This window comes from Sceloporus undulatus, chromosome 2, assembly GCF_019175285.1.
Source record: "Sceloporus undulatus isolate JIND9_A2432 ecotype Alabama chromosome 2, SceUnd_v1.1, whole genome shotgun sequence".
Taxonomy (NCBI): domain Eukaryota; kingdom Metazoa; phylum Chordata; class Lepidosauria; order Squamata; family Phrynosomatidae; genus Sceloporus; species Sceloporus undulatus.
Genome location: NC_056523.1, coordinates 15,581,119 through 15,597,957, shown reverse-complemented (window position 1 = coordinate 15,597,957; position 16,839 = coordinate 15,581,119). Strand labels below are relative to the sequence as shown.

At 48.2% G+C, this 16,839-nt stretch overlaps 1 protein-coding gene across 1 annotated transcript in view; it reads left to right on the top strand.

Moving 5' to 3' along the window:
- The window catches only part of LOC121923831, a 51,560-nt gene that overhangs the window by 8,465 nt on the left and 26,256 nt on the right, over positions 1-16,839 (top strand). The window contains exons 4-6 of the mRNA XM_042454674.1: positions 1,030-1,146; positions 14,844-14,910; positions 15,819-16,188. Coding sequence (XP_042310608.1) covers positions 1,030-1,146; positions 14,844-14,910; positions 15,819-16,188 — 554 coding nt within the window. The remainder of the gene's footprint in view (positions 1-1,029; positions 1,147-14,843; positions 14,911-15,818; positions 16,189-16,839) is intronic.

Below are 16,839 nucleotides of genomic sequence, written 5' to 3'. Positions count from 1 at the left end.
TATTTTTCTCCAATCTCTCCCTTCGGATCGAGGCAGGTAACAACAATGATACACAAATAAAAATACATAAATATATTCATAATAATACATAATTCCCTTATCCCCAATCTTAAAACTAAATTGCATAGATATAGAACAACATCATATAAAAGACAGAAAAAATCACTTAAAAATAAACAAAACTAGAGGGAGAAATCTTAAGGCAGGCATTGGGCAATCCATATCAGTGGGACTGGGACAGTCAATCAGGGAAAGCCTGTCAGAAGAGATCCATCTTGATGACCTTTTACATGCCTTGGTTACATCCTGTTTGGACTACTGTAGCGCATTCCACTTGGGGCTGCCTTTGAAGAGTGTTCGGAAACTTCAGCTGGTCCAAAGAGTGGCAGCCAGGCTGTTAATGGGGGCAGGTTATAGAGATCACACAATGCCTCTATTGAAACAGCTCCACTGGCTGCTAATTTGTTTCTTGGCACAATTCAAAGTGCTGGTCATGACCTATAAAACCATATATGGCACAGGTTCAAGCTATTTGGCAGACTGTATTTTCCTATATGAGCCAGTCCGGGCTCTGAGATCCTCAGGGGAGGCCCTTCTCTCCATTCCACCACCATCACAAGCACAGTTGGTGGGGGCATGAGAGAGGGAGGACCTGTTCCATGGCTGCCTTCGCAGGGAGACAGACCAGAATGGCCCCCTTCTTGTTGTCCTTCCATTGGCAGGCTAGGACTTTCTTTATTCAGACAGGCTTTTGAAACAGAAAACTTTTAAAGAACTTTAAAGTGCATGGTTTGTAAGTGCTTTTATCTTTTTAAACATTTTCTATTTTTTGACAATATTAGTTTTAATACTGTAATTGTTTAATTATATTTTAATGGCCACTTTTGTATGTATTTTATTGTACGGTGCTTTTAAACCTGTAAGCTGCTTTGAGTCCCAATATTGATGGAAAAGCAGGATAATAATAATAATAATAATAATAATAATAATAATAATAATAATAAACCTTAACTTTCTTTCTCTCTTTAGGATTTGCTCTGTATTCGTTTGGAGGATCTGAAGAAGGAGAGAGATGGCATTTTGGCAAATAAAGCAGCAACAGAAAGAGAGGGCCAAAACCTACTTGTAAGTGTAAATATTATTGTTGTTGTTGTTGTTGTTGTTGTTGTTGTGTGCTTTCAAGTCATTTTCAAAGTAAACCGACCCTAAAGGAAACCTATTATGTGACTATTCTTGGCAAGATTTGTTCAGAGGAGGTTTATCATTTCCTTCCCCTAAGACTGAGTTTATCACACTGAGATTTATGCAGCTCAGATCCTGGTTCAGCTATGCGAATTCACATCATAACGTGAATGTTTTATCACACCTGGTTGCCCTTCCGTTGCCCTTCCAAATCGAGGGGGAATTGAATCCAAGGCAAGTCACGTGATGCGAAGTGGAGTGAGTGCACATTGTATTACCACACCAGTGCATACCATGCAGATTCATCTTGATTCAAATTGGGACCCTTGCACATGCTCAGTGGGGCTCTGAAGGCATCCTGGACTTTTGCACTTCAGGGGTGAAGAAGGGAGCCTAGTTCCACTTTCATATGAATGACAGCCTCACGTGAATTACTCCCTTCTATTTTCCCATCCCTGGCAGCCAAATTCAAAGGGGTCCTCCGTGTCAGAGCCCCCATCCATTTCATCCACATCTACATCTATTCTCCTGTCATTCTCCTCATCTATTTTTGCCACATCCACATCTATCCGCCGTGTCAGAGCCCCATCCATTTAATATTATTATTATTATTAAGGAATTTTTGTTGTTATTAGTATTATTATTATTAACTGCAAAATAATCAGTGTAGAAGCTGCAGGTTTACTTGGAAGTAAATCCTTTGGATCTGAATGCTAGCCTCACGTGAAATATTGCTTCATGTTCTATGGGCTTTAGAGTCTGTCTTGGCACCCAAACTAGAACTCTTTCTCTGGGATATGTGGTCCATTTTTTCCAGTCACACAAGCAGCCTTCCCCAGGGAATCAGAAACAGCCGCTTTCCCCCTCCTCACCAGCATATCTCCTGTTTACATTAAAACGTGAATACATTCATTCCTCTGTAGATTTCTGCCCTTTCCCCAGCATTTCCACTGGGGACACTGCATTTCCCCTCGGCAGCAAGGGAAGCTGGGGAGGGGGGAGTACCAGAAGTAAATGGGGCAAAATTGCAGCATGGCATCATGAGAAGTGTGGGACCTTGGAGATTTGGAGGGGTGTACCGGGATGGAAGCAAAGTTGCATTCCACACCAGATCAAATCAGAGTGAAATTGAAGGGAGCTTGAATACGAATTCTGTGAATTCCCTTTTTTTCTGGTTTCACCAAAATGAAGGGTCACTTTGGAATCACTGTGGAAGCACCACGGAAGGAGCGCCCATACAAAGGAATCGCGTCTTATAACACAGTCATGTTATGACGTGAATTCGCATTGTGGTCTCGCACTCATGTCGGATCTGAGCCGCAAAATCCCCCAAAAACCTCCGTGTGATATACTCCAGAGATAGTGTGACTTGCCCAAGAGAAAGAACAATTATTCAACAAACATGTATCAAATGTAATACAAAATCCAGAAGACTCAAGACCCTCAATGCATTTCTGAGGCAAAGAGGCCTATGTGAATTGAAAGAGCTTGATCTATCTTTTAAAAGTGTTAATAACAGGTGAGGAGCCTTGTAGGTCTGAATTTTGGTTTTATAGTTGTGAAGATTTACAAATGTTTTTGAACCGAATCGGAAAGGCCCGAGAACCGGGTCAAAAGACATCACAGGAGACGGGTCCCAGTGTCGAAGGCCGCAGACAGATCGAGTAGGACAAGGAGAGAGAAAGGCCATCGCCTTGGCCGCAAAAGATATTTCAGATCTATAAGGGCCGTCTCTGGGAGTGGCCGTGGGCGAAAACCGCTGGAAGGGATCCAGAATGGAGTTGGTTTCAAGAAACTCAGACAGCGTGAATAAAACTCGTTCCAACACCTTGGAGAGAAAAGGAGAAGAGAGATGGACGATAGCTAGCCAAGGAAGAGGGTCGAGAGAGGGTTTTTTCAGGATAGGGAAACTAAGGCAGGTTTGAAGACTGAGGGAAGGAACCGAAGAGAGAGAGAGATAAAGATATAGAGGAGGGAGGGTACAAGAGGGGGCTAGAGAGGATAAAAGACAAGAAGGAAGTGGGTCAAAGACAGGTGGTAGGTTGGGATGAGTCAGCAGCGAAGAGAGTTCTTCCAAAGAAAAGGGAAAACAGAGGAGTTTATTAAGGAGGGCAGGAGATTATGGTGGGAGCCAATCATGAGGAGTAACCGAACGAATGGTAGTGATTGTGTAAGAAGTATGGGAGTGCGGAGGGAGAAATAATGGAGAGACAGGGAGGAAGGGTAACAGTGTGTGAAACAGGAGACAAGCACTGCGGGCCTCTCGTTGGCGCAGACAATGAGTTGAAGTAGCTTGTTTGGCCATCACAGGGCGCGTGAAAGGATAAAAGAACAAACTTAAAGGATGGACCGCCCTCCCTGGACTTCCCAGAGACGTTCGGCTGCTCGGAGCGGCCGGAGAAACTAACATGGGGTGATCCGGCTGAGGCCTAGTCGTAGAGGAAGAGTAGGACACCGTAGGGAAGGGGGACATAGAGCATCCCATGTCAAGAGCTTCCAAGGAAGCCCGTCGTCCTGCCCAGGGTGATCAGCATCCTCCTTCCAGGGCAGCCTACATTGCAAGCTCTGTCAGGAGGAATTCAAATGCCTGCATTTGGAGCAAGACACTTCTATATTTTGCTCAAGGTGGCCAGAGGCCCCTTCCAGGCCTGTCCCCGCTTTCGCCTTCTGTCCAGGGAATGCCAAAGCTCCTCATTTGAGCACACTAAAAGCATGCATAGATTTATATTAAGAAGGTGACCGAGGCCCCTTTTCATGACGATACCCTACATTTAGTCTCTGTCCAGAGGAATGCTAAATGTTTCGCATTTTCAGCATGGCTAAGAAGCATGAATAACAATATTTATTTATTTTTTTATTTTTAAGCCCGCCGATCACAGGAATCCCAGCAGGGTAAACAAGAAAAATTAGAGATACAATAAAAAAATACAAAAAAAATAAATAAATAAAATAAAGAGAGCAACGTGAGTTACAGTAATTCACAGTTGCCTATGGAATTGGGCTGTCGTTTTTTCACTCCCTCCATGGGGGGGGGTCTGATGAGGACACTGGGACGGAGGGAGGGCTCTCTTCTTGAGGCAGAATATATTTTATTAATTTAATTTAATCTTCAAGTAATTTAAGAGAAAATTGGTGGACGAGTGCTAAGTCACGTCAACAGGGAGAGGAACTATGGGAATCCTTCCGGAGAGATCCGTCTAAGAGCCTTCTAACGGCTGTAAGAGTAGAAGGTCGTGGATCTCTTTGCAGGCATCCATAGCTTCAGAGCTGCGTGGAAAAGGCCCTCTGGGTAATGAGGGTATCTAGATTTTTGGATGAAGTGATTCTCGCCTGAGGACCTGAGAGGCAGGACAGACATGGGAAGGAAGGCGTTTTCCTTAAGTGTCTGGACCCAAGCCATGTAGGGCTTTAAGTTCCCAACCCTTGTCTTTGCTCGGAACTAATTGGCAGCCAGTGAAGGATTTCAAACGGTTTAGTGATCTTACGACAAGACCGGTAATAACCTGGCTGCCATTGTGTACAGTTGAAGTTTCGAACAGGCCAAGGGAGCCTCATGTAGGCGATTACAGAAGGAATCGAGAGGTGACCACGAGGTCTACTTTTCAAGTCTCTGGTCCAGGAAGGGTGGCAGCTATGTACAGCTAGCGATACAAGTGGCTCCTGACTGTCAGCTCCACCTGAGCAGTCAGGTGAACGACGAGTTGAGGAGGTCACCCCAGCTGCGGACACAGTCTTTCAGGGGAATGTGACCCATCCAGAACGGGCTGACATAATCCTACTGGGCTTGGTTCCTATAGCAAGACCTCTGTCTTACCTGGATTCAGCTGAGTCAATTTTCCCTCATCCAGCCTTACTCTGGCTCCAAGATAGGCATCAAGGAGAGAGCCATCCGGTAGTCACCATCATCGAACAGAGAAATATTGGGGCATCAGCGTACTGATAACACCCGGCCCCATGTCGCTGGATGATTTGCCAGCAGCTTCATGTGATGTTAAACAGCATGGGAGAGACATGGCGCTCGGGGGATGCCACATTTATCTCTCTTTTTAGAAGAGCACGGTCTCCCACGCCACCATCTGGAAGCTGCTGAAGGGGGGGGGTAGGACCGGAACCACTGTAGAACGTGCCTCCGATCCAACTCTCAGCGGCCAGAAGGGATATATAGCTTGGTAAGAAGGCCACTGAGGTCCAAGGCACCAAGGTCAAACTTCCCGTGTCAATGCCCAGGACGCAGATTAGCAACTAGGTACCATGGCCGTTCAACTGGTATCCCACCCTGATCAGTGGAAGGGTCCAGATATCACTTCATCCAGACGCTTAGTTGATTGGTGACGCCGCTCGATCACTTGATCAAGAATGGCAGCAACGAGACTGGCCTATGATTTCTATCCAGGGGATCCAAGGAGGGCTTTTAAAGAGTGTCTGACCACGGCCTCTAGAGAAGAAGGCAGGGTACCCTCCTGAAGGGCATTGATTATATTTTTCAGGCATCAGCTTGACTGTATCACTCCCTGGACACCGCCAGGAGGGCAAGGGTCAGAGGCAAGTCGTTTTTCCCCCCCCACGACTAAGGAGAGTCCAGTCCTCGACTACCGATCAAACTGATCAGTCTAACAGTAAGGGTGGAGAGATGGATGCCTCTCGCATTGCTTCGGATTTAATTGGCATCCAAATCAGGTCTTAGCAAGGACATTTATCTATGAAATAATCATTAAAAGTGTCACAAGAGCTAGGTTGAATCTAATAGAGGTGCTGTGGCGACTGTTGTGTTAAACTCCTTAAATCCTGAATAGCTCAGCTGGACGGATTCAGATGTAACAGATGAGAGTAGAAAGATTCTTGGTGCATCTATTGCCACTGATAGGACCTAAGAAAGTCATGAAGTGTCTTATCAAGTATGGATTTCATCCAACCTTCGCTAGTCTTGTCCACTCCTTCAGTTAGATCTGTCAGTGTACCAAGGGTTACAGTTTTTAGCGGGTTGGAAGGACGCTGGGAAGCGATATGTCATAGCTCGGGATGTTGTTAGTCCACAAATTAGACCAGACTCAACGAGTTGCCAGCACGGGCAACATGAACCCCCTAGAGCTGCTTGAACCAGTTCAGGACGGACATCCAATTGGTACTCCACCCCCGAGGGAGATATACTTCAGTCCAAACCTAACCAGGAAATGACCATCATGATAATGCGGGATACTGGTTATTTCTCGGCCACGGATTGCCTGGTTTGTGCAGAAGACACATCAAGAGTAGACTGAGCAATGCTGGGCCCAGGTTGCTGAAACCATGACTGCCCCCGACCAGTAAGAGTATCAATACCTTGGGGGAGGTTGAGCTCGCCAGGACTGAAGCAGGATAGCGATTCCAACACCAGCTCTAGAAGTTGTGTCAGCTCGGCAGGGAGTCTGTAATTACAGGGTGGCAGTAGACCACAAACCCCAAACTCTCCCTAGTCTTAGCTAAGGTATGCACGGATGTGGTTCAATGCACGGATAGTATCCTGGTTAAGTGAGATTGTTTTTATGGATTATGGCACACCTCCCCGCTGCCGAGTCCCCTGATCTGCTCATTCCGGAGTACCAACCGGAAGGGCCTGAGCCAGGTTACGAGCTATCTGCTTCTAATAGGTCAGAGCATGCCAGGTCGTTTGTGATCTATCAGTGAATCTAGATCAGGGGTCGGCAGACCCTGGCCCGCAGCGATGTGGGCCGCGAGGCGGCAGGATGGCCCGCCCGGTCGCCACACCGCCTCCTCCTCCGCCTCCACCTGGGCCGCCAACCGTGCGCCCTCCTCCTCACCGCGGCAGGGAGGAAGAGGGGGCCGCAGGCCTGGGGCAGGAGGAAAGTGGGAAGCCCCGGCACCCTCCCCACCTCCCCGCGGCCCGCCTGCCCTCCTCCCCTCGCGTGGGCCCGCACACCCCCCTGCCCCCACCTGCCCACCTCCTCTCCTCCCTCCTCCGCCCCGCCAGCTGCACGGCGATGAGGGGGAGGGGAAGAGGAGAGGGGGAGGAGGAGAAGAAGAAGAGATAGAGGAGGGGGAGCGAAGGATGAGGAGAAGGGGAGCAGAAGAAGAGAAGAAAGGAGGCAAAGAGAATAAGGAGGATACAGAAGGTAGTGAGATTGTGCCGGGGCCTCATTTTTGTATTTTTTTTTTAATTTTGTGTGCTGTTTTATGGCTCAGGTCTCCCTTTTTTGCTTTGTGTGTGTGTTGTGTGATGCCTGCATGCACGCGCTGTGTGTCTGGCCGTTGCGCGGCAGGCCTGTTTCGCCCGCGGTGTGTTCGTGTGGTGGTTTTTGGTTCGTTATGGTGTTTCAGGCCTCGGGCAGGCCATGTTTGCGTGATTTTTTCGCGCATGGAGAACCAGAAGTCCCCACCGAGGGTCACCACACGTTGCCGGGGAACTTGGAAAACCCTTGCCCTCTCAGAGTATGCGAGCTGTCACCCTTTCGTGGGACCCAAAGAGTTTGGTTTGAAAGCGCTCGAATTGCAAGAGATTGCCATGTTAAGTAAGCCAGTTCATGGCCCGGAAATGTGCTGTTTGTGTGTGGTGTTTGGGAATGGGAGGGGGGGATGGTTTGGCCAGAGGGGTCCATTCTGTCTGCCCTGTCAGGAAATGCCCATTCCTGCCATCCGACACCCTGCATTTACTTTTTTTTAAATTTTTTCGCGCTGTCCCCTTTTTAATTGTCCTACTGTTTACCTTTTATTCTTTAATTTTTTTTTTTTGCCGGGCCCCCCCCCGCCCCGGTCCACCGGACCCCGCCCGGCTCGGGCCTTCTTTTCACTGACCTGCTTAAGAAAGAGGTTGGCAGTGTTATATGCTCTGCAGATCTTTTGGGGGTGCGGGTGAGGGAGGGGAGTTAGACTCTATCACACTCTGTCGTAACGACCGTTTTGCCCGTGCTAAGCCAGGTAAGATCTTCCATTGCCCCCCGGGGCGGGGGACAACTTGAATTGCTGCTTCGGCGTTGAAGACATCTAACCAAAAAAACCCCACCCATAAATGTATGGATGATAGGTCTTGGTTGACCGTTAAGACCCTCCAGCTAACCAACGTCTAGGTCCCTAAGACTAGAGTTGTATATTGGTGACCCTTAGCGCTTTTTTTTGGGGGGGGGGCAATTCTTCATTTTTGTTGATGGCCTACATTTTGTTGTGCGCCCTCCTTTGCAGTGGGGGATCTGGTCACCCTGTACATGGCGGCGTGTGGACAAATCCTGCCGTCGGAGTCACCCCACAATGAGACACTAGGCCACATTCCCTTTCTAGCCTTTTATCGAGTAAAATTCAAAGGCATAGTAGCCGCTGTATTCGGTAAAATGCAGACTATGAAAAGAGACATGCAACCTTTGGAAGAGCTGAAGAGCTGGGAGCATGGAACTTTCTGCGGGGGTCTTTTATAATTAAAACCGAACTCTTCACCCATCTGCACATCACAAACATTTTATCCTATGAACATCCACAAGCAGACTGCGAACAGGTTGACCAGAGGAATAACCACAAGCAGGACAAGCCGCACAAAATGGGCATAAGAAAAATGAGGCCTAGTTTGTGGGTTTTATTGGAGGCTCAGAAGAGTTATTCTGCATTTGGTCAGCATTGTGGCTGGCATCTCATGCGGCAAACCAGGAATAAACTCTTGAGAACAGGCACATAGCCTGAAAACCCGTAAAAAACTATGAATGCTGGCCATGAAGCTGTGGCCTCACAAGTATGTAGCCAGTACAAAGTCTTCTTCTATCCTCAGAAGGATCTAAGAGGCTTAGTGGGACCACAACGGAACAATTCGACAGTGTGATGGCAGCTGAAAAGCAACAATTCTAGGTTGCATTAATAGATATGGGTCTAATGAAGGAAGTAATAGTGCCACTCTATTCTGCTTTGGTCAGGGCCTCATTTGGAATAATCCTGTGCCAGTTTCTGGGCACCACATTAAAAAAGGATGAGAAACTGGAGCCATGTCAAGGAGGGGACACAAAATGGTGAAGATCTGGAAACATGCCTTATGGAGAGACATAGGGAGCTGGGGTTGTTTAGCCTAGAAAGAGATGGTAAGAGGTGATAGACAGCCCTGTTTAAATATTAAAGGGATGGTCATTGAGGAGGAGCAAGCTTGTTTTCTAGCTGCCCAGAGATAGGACCGGAGCATGGATGCAAGTACAGGAAAAGAAATTCCACTAACATTAGGAGGAACTTCCTGAAACAGTAGAGCTGTTTGACAGTGGAACATATTCCTTGGAGAGTGGTGTAGTCTCTCCTTTCGGGGCTTTAAGCAGAGGCTGATAGCCTCTGTCAGGGATTCTTGGATTGTGAATTCCTGCAAGCAGAAGGGTTGCTGGAGACCCTTGGGATCTTTCAACTCTATGATGCCATGAAATAAAATCAAAAACAGTTTCTATAAGGAAATTGGCCCTGTGGATACTTGGAATCTCGATGGGCATACCTGTAATGAATTGTCTCCTGTGGTCTCGGCGAATTCACACAAATGGGTTATTCTGTGCCTGCGAGTAGGTCGGAACTCTGGGAGATACTAGAGCATTTTGGCGGTAGCCCCGCCATTCTCCAACCGTCTTATTGGGCCGGTTTCCCACCTAAACCCTCAGGTGCATGGACCCAATGCAGCAGCCCAGGACGAAGGAGGCGGAAGTATGACATCAGCCGGCCTGGAAAGATGGGACAGGTATGCCCATCCCAGATCTCAAGATCCACAGGGGGGACAGAGTTAAAGGAAGGCGAACGGAGAGATGGCCCGAGGGCCCAGACAGAAAATGGAAAGGAACTGAAGCAGTTGTTTGAACCTGTCCAGGGAAGAAAGTGGCATAACAGGGGCCCTTTGAAAGGGCCATGTGGGAAACGACATGCATTGTCCCCATATATAGTGGTCCTTGGTAAAAAAGGCACAACGCCTAACGACACCATGACCGGGAAGTGGCAAACCTTTTTCCTGGAAATGATCGGCCTGAGCGATGGTACCAAAGTTCACCGTGGGGGGCAACAGACGATCAAATCACGCTTGTACCGAGTGAATAATGACAATTTAAACTGTCAAGGGTATTTACATCAAGTATGCAGCCTGAGGGAGAGATGTCTCATAAATTGGTAACATTGAATGCGACATCTGCCACATTAGAGGGAGCCCATGCTCCCAAAGCAGCTATATGGGAGCAGTGAGTCGGTCCGGTATGGAAGAATTGACACCATAGGGTCCAATGACAGGCATCCCTCGATATGAGAGGTAACCTGAAATACCCTCATTTCGAATGGAAAGAGAGGTGGTCAGAAGCCACAAAAGTGCTTTGGCATAGAGACAATAACTAGCCTCAAACAAAGTGAGCGTATTACAAAGTGATCATGTCTCGGAAGCAACAAGTGATCACTGATAATGGATTTAGAGGGACAAGTATGGCCCCTGATTAGCAGAGGTGCTCGCAGGTAGTGGCCCCGGTACCGAGAAAACCTATGTTCCTGAATCAGGGAGGCATGAGCCATGGCACTCCAATAGCTAAAGGGGAAAATCGGCTTCAAACCACAGAAGGCACGCGGTAGCTGACTTGGTACAGAGAGAGCACTATGGCCCGACCTGAACCAGCTCACACATTGGCTCTAAGAACAATCAGGTCGTGGCCTGAATCACCAGGTGGTGCGAGGAAGGTAGGTGGTACCAATAACGGCCCCAGAAACCAAAAGGCAGCTGCATCGAATCCTATTGCGCAGCTTAAAACGGTGCCGACGTGGGGCCAGAATATTGTTGCTCACAAGGAGTGTCAAGACGGACTGCAGCCATACATGATGGCAACTTGCTACCGACCGATACTGGGAAGGGCCATGTAGGACGCTATGGGGCCAACTGGAACACGCCAGAAGAGTCAGAGGCCGACAAACATCGAAGCAGGGATGTAAAGCAATAGGTTGACCCCAAGAGTCAGGGAACACAAGAGCAGAGGTAAGCTGTGAGCCCTTGGTTCCACCCTTGAACATCAGGAGGTCAAAGTGTGGTTGTGAGCCAATTGGTGTGACCCGAAGAGTACGTCGGACGGCACTGACGAGGATGTGAAGCACCAGACCATTGGTAGACTCCGGAGTCAGGAACCACGGGATCGATGTCCAGCTGTCATCCATTGGTATGATCTGGAGAGTCAGGGACGATGAGAATGACGGAAGGGCTGCAAGCAATGGTTTGACCCAGGGATCAAGGATAACAAAGGTCGAAGTCGGGCTGCATGCAATTGGAGGACTGGAATGTCAGGGGAACCAAAAGTTGAGCAGCCATCCAGTCAGTATGACTCCGAGAGTCAGGGCCATGAGGATCGACATTGCTGCCAACCATTGCTGACCTCAGAGAGGCCTGAGACGAGGAAGATCGATCAGGCAGCCTCAAATCGGTATGACCCAGAGAGTCAGTGGACCAACAAGGATCGAAGTTGGGGCTGCATCCAATCGGTATGACACGGAGAGTCAGGGAATGATGAGGGTCGAGTCGGGTTGCAAGCGGCAGGGACCGCGAGGGTGAAGTCAGGCGTCATCCATCGGTTTGACCGGAGAGTCAGTGATGACAAGGGATCGAAGTTGGCTTACATCAATAGGCAACCGTACCTGGAGCCTGAAATAGAAGTCGGGCGCCATCGACAGTTGACCCAGAGGAGTCAGGAACACTGGAGATTAGGCGGGCAGCCATCCAAATGGTTTGACCCCAGAAGTCAGGGGACAGAGTGGAATCAGAGTCAGGCGGTCATCCATGACCATGAGGAAAAAAGGTGGACTGACATCTAATGGTATGTTCTGAGAGTCAGGGACCAATGATGACAAGCAGGTCGCCGAGCCAAACGTTTGATTCTGGAGGATCAGGACTGATGACAAGTGAAGCTGGGCTGCCACCAACCTTTGATCCCAAGAGTCAGGGACTGGTGAGATGGAGCAGTCCATTTAACTTCAGAAGTACATTTATTCTAGCCAGGACGAAGTAAGGCAGCGGCCCAAAAACAGTTTTGCTCAGCAAAAGAGCAGCTCGAGCAAGTGAGGAAGGAAGGCTAGGGCCATTTTAAACCTTCCTCAAAGAGGCAGCACCAGTGTTAAAGCTTCTCCTCAGGAGTACAAAGGGAGTTTACCAAACGTGCCAGAGAGGCAGTTTATACGAACAATGAGTTAAAATTACTCAAAAACGGCAGATTGGTCGGGGGGGGGGGGGGGGGGCGGGTCAAAAGAATTTAATTCTGACAGGAAAATGAATCCTGAAGAGTTGCTAGATGCTGCTGCGGCGGATAAAGGAACTGAGGGGGTTTAGGTGGGAAACCAGCATAAACAGTTGGGGAGTGGACAGGGCTCCGCCAAATGCCTCTAGTCGCTCTAAGGTTCGTGAAGCTTACGACAGAATAACCCATTGTGAGATTCGCAGAGACCACAAAGAAGATATATATATATATTGAGCTATGTGGGTGTTGTGTGTTTGAGCATGGGCTATGATTCTGGGTGTGAGCCGTCCTGCCCAACCATGGAAACACATGGGGTGGCATTGGAAAGTGACACTCTCCCAGCCCACAGAACGCTATGCAAACCCACTCTGAACAAATCTTGCCAAGCAAACCCTGTGATAGGTTCACCTTGGAGTCCCATAAGTAGGAAACTCCCTGAAGGCACACAACACCATCAAAGGGTAGTAGATCCAATCAGGCAAATGTGACATGGATTCGATCTCCTTTTCTAGGACAGTCCTCAATTTCAACATAAATTTAAACATATATATTTGAGCATGACCAAGGAGCATGAATGTACATTTATATTAGTGTTTTACCTTTTCTTGAGTAATACCTTCAATTTTTCTTGTGTCTCCTACATTTCACAGGGCCTTGACCTCCGTTGACGTGAGATCTGATCACCCTGAATGTGACCAACCTCCTCTTCTAAGGACATCTAAAGCAAGATGAATGGTATACAAAGGCCCATCAGAACGCCCAAAATAAAGTTGTTTTGGGTCCACTTTGGAAGTATGCTGTTTAAGTTATCATGCGTCTTAAGAGTCTGGAAGCTGAGCCAAACCCACGGTCTGGACTGGAGCGTGTCCTTTGACATGGCTTACAGACTCTTAAACAGATGCCTCCAAAGTGACCCAAAGCAGCTTTAATTTTGGGCTGTCGTGTGGGGCCATACACACCTTGAAAAGGAACAACTACAGTATTTTCAAAAGCACACAGCCCAACTCTCCTCTCAGCAAATATGTCAAGAAAATCCTGTGATAGTGTAAGAACAAAATTGAACTGGTGTTCTTTTAATGATTTTGTTTTTATCTTAGATGTTAATGATGTGTAATATTTTGTTAACTTTCTTCTACTTTTTTGACTGGTATGCCATGGCCATGCTTTTATCTGTATTTTTAGCTACGAAATTGTACAGCGCCGTACAAATAACGGCACTCTATAACAGAAAATGTAATAAAAAAAATAAAGCTCAGGATGTAAATAGGATGAGCCAGGTGCAGCTCACTTTAGCTGTGTCTCCTAAAAATAGTGGTGCTTTCAGATATAATAATCTGTTTTTGTCCATAAAGGATTGTAGCTGTCAGTTTAATGCAGTACAATGAGAATATCAAGTTTGTAACTGAAAACTACCCAACTGAATAATTTCCAGGCAAGAATAAAAAGGATATAACATTTGTTCTTTTAATAATATTAGCAGATATTTCAAACAAAGAATTTCCTCATAAAGCTTTGAATGTGTTTGAATGTAACATGTTTAATTCGATATTAAAAAGTGAGGGAAACATTCCAGAACATTTCTCGTTCAAACCTCCTCCAGAAAATTGACTTCACGAGTGAACCTGTGACTTTTGTGGAGAAGATACTTGGCACATTGTGAAATTAACGATAGTTAGGATTTCAAACTATAACGAAAAACAACAAAACATTTCTAGCTTCCCCTCAATGAAATTCTATTCCTTACAAACATAAAGCCGTAGGTAACTTTATAATCTCGCAAACTTCGTGGCACACTGCTGTTTAATCCCTAAGAACAAACTCCGAAGAGAAATCTTTAGAAGAGGGGAGAAAAAATTAGAACTCATCCTCTGAATGGGTGGAGGAGGATTTTAGGGATTGGAACCAAAACACTTTCTGGTAGAAGTTGGAAAGGGCTCTTGACCAACAGATCATTGATTCAGTCCACCCTGATCTGGGGGAAAGCCTTTGAGGGTCAGCTGGCTGAGCAGCCCTAAGGAGAAACTCAGATACAGCCTTGGCCATACACTGAAAGAAGGGCAAGAGAGTGCTCCTGAGATGAGGCTCCAGAGATGTGTAAAGATGTCTCCTGTACTGGCATCATAAAGGCCACTCGCCCACCAGCACAGTTCAGAGAAACTCGAATCTTCTCGAGCTTCCCATTTGGAGACACAGGCAAGTAATGAGGATGGTTGACCGCCCTGTACTGACCTTTCCACTTTCCTACACGCCAGATCCCTTCCTCAGTTCATAGATAATGTCACCATTCCTTCACAGACTTCCTGGCGACCCCAACGATCCACGGTCTTCGTTTCCCACACGGACTTCCCAGAAATTCTCCCAGTGGTGAATTGTTCCTTTCCCAGCACAAAAGGATTTGTGTTGAATCTCTTCGCTTCGTTTGGCAGGACTGCTTGACCTTCTCACTCCATGTTACACTTTTATGATGCGCAGACAGTCGGAGGTTGGGAGGAGCTGGTCGGGATCCAGAGTTACCATTACTGTTGGGTGAAGGGAAAAGGTAAGGAGCTGCATTATTCGCCTGGCTGAATAATTATGTGCTAAATCTAACACGCCACAGGAATCCCCCGCCCAGATCAATGGACTTGCACACACATGGCTCCCTGAGACATCTCTTCCGCCGACAATTTTTCTTAGAAGGCGGGAGAAAGTGCTTCATGCTGGAAAGTTATTTTAGAAAAATCCAAAATGGGAAGTAAATTACATTTATAATAAATCTATATTCACACGTAAGGTTGAAGATTATGTAAAATAAGCAAAAACGTAGAGGAAGCAATTAACTTTAAGAGGTAATAGGTACAGTCGCCCCTCTATATCCATGGATTCTTTATCCAAAATTCATCAAGCATCCATGGCTTAAAATATTTTTAAAATATATAAAAGTCCAAAAACAAACTTGATTTGGCCATTATATATAAGGGACAGCATTTTATAACCTCGCGGCATCTAATGAGACTCGAGCATCCATGGATTTTCCATCCATGGGTAGTCCGGGGAACCAATCCCAGCAGATACAAGGGCCCACTGTAGTAGACATTCAGAAATAATTTGAGAGGTGCTTTAAGGATTGGAAAGCATCTGATACTGAGAGATAGGAGGTTACTTGGTTTATTTTATTTGTTTTCATTTTTCTTTTTTTTTACTCTTTCCTTTCTCAAAAAAAGTTAGAAAGTACAGTCGGCCCTTCTTATACGCGGATTTGCCATCCGTGGATTTGAGCATCCGCGGATGGCAAATCAGGAAATTGTCCCCAATGGCAGCGGGCGTGCACACGCACCGCCTTTGGGGACAACTTCCTTCTCCCTCCCTCCCTTGCTTCCCTCCTCCCTTCCCTCCCGGCCTCCCTCCCTTTCCTTCCTTACTACCTAAAGTCGTGGCGGCCGGCTTGCCCCCGTGCCTTTTTTAAAGAGGCGCGGAGGGCAGCAGCGCCAGAGGCCTCAAGCCCGGCACCAGCACCCGGCCTCCTCGCCGCCGCTACAGCCATGGAAGGGGCAGGTGTCGGTGCTGGGGCCCTCTTGGCTCCAGCACCGGTATCGCAGCCCTTCCACGGCGGCGGAGGCATGGAGGAGGCCGGAGCCGGCGCTAGAGGCCTGAGGCCTCTGGCGCGGTGGCTCTGCCTCCTCACCGCCACCGCGGAAAGGCCCGGGGGCGGTGCTGTTGGGGGCCAAGAGGCCTCCAGCACGGCCATCGCGCCCTTTCACGACAGCGGCGAGGAGCCAAGACTTGGCCTCTGCCGCCACTGCTGCCACCCGGCTTGCCTGCAGTGGTGGTGGCGGAGGCAAGCAGGTGCGCCGAGACTTTAAAGGTAAGTAAGGGGAAGAAAGGGAGGGGGCAGGGAGGAGGGAAGGGAAGAGGGAAGCGAGGGAGGGGAGGCAGGGGCAGAACTTTGTCCCAATGGCGGCGCGCATGCACGCGCGCCGCCATTGGGACAAATGGGACTTGAGCAACGCAGATTTGGTATACGCGGGGGGGTCCGAACGGCCTTTTGGCTCCTCCAGGGCCTTTTGGCTCCTCCCCCTCAGGCCCCGCAAAAAGTTTAGGGGCGGCACTCGTCCTCCTGGCTTTGCCAGGGCCCTCGGGAGGAGAGGAAAGGGTGCTTGTTGGAGCGCACGTGTGCACGCGCACATCCCCCCAAAAACGCCAGGAAGAGTGCCACTTCTGCTGCTCCTGAAGCCTAGAGGAGAGCAAGACTGGAGCTCTCCGTCCCCAGCGTTTCTTTGGGGCTGTGCGTGTGCACACGTGCGCTCCAACAAGCACCCTTTCCTCTCCTCCCGGCCCTGCTCCAACAAGGGCCCTTTTCTCTCCTGGAGGGGGGGGCGGACCTGGAACCTTCCCCTTACTACGTCCCTGCGTGGTTTTAATGGAGGGAGGGGGGAGGAATGAGCTTGAACGCCCCCAGGGCCTGATGGGGGGGGGGCCGACCCCACCA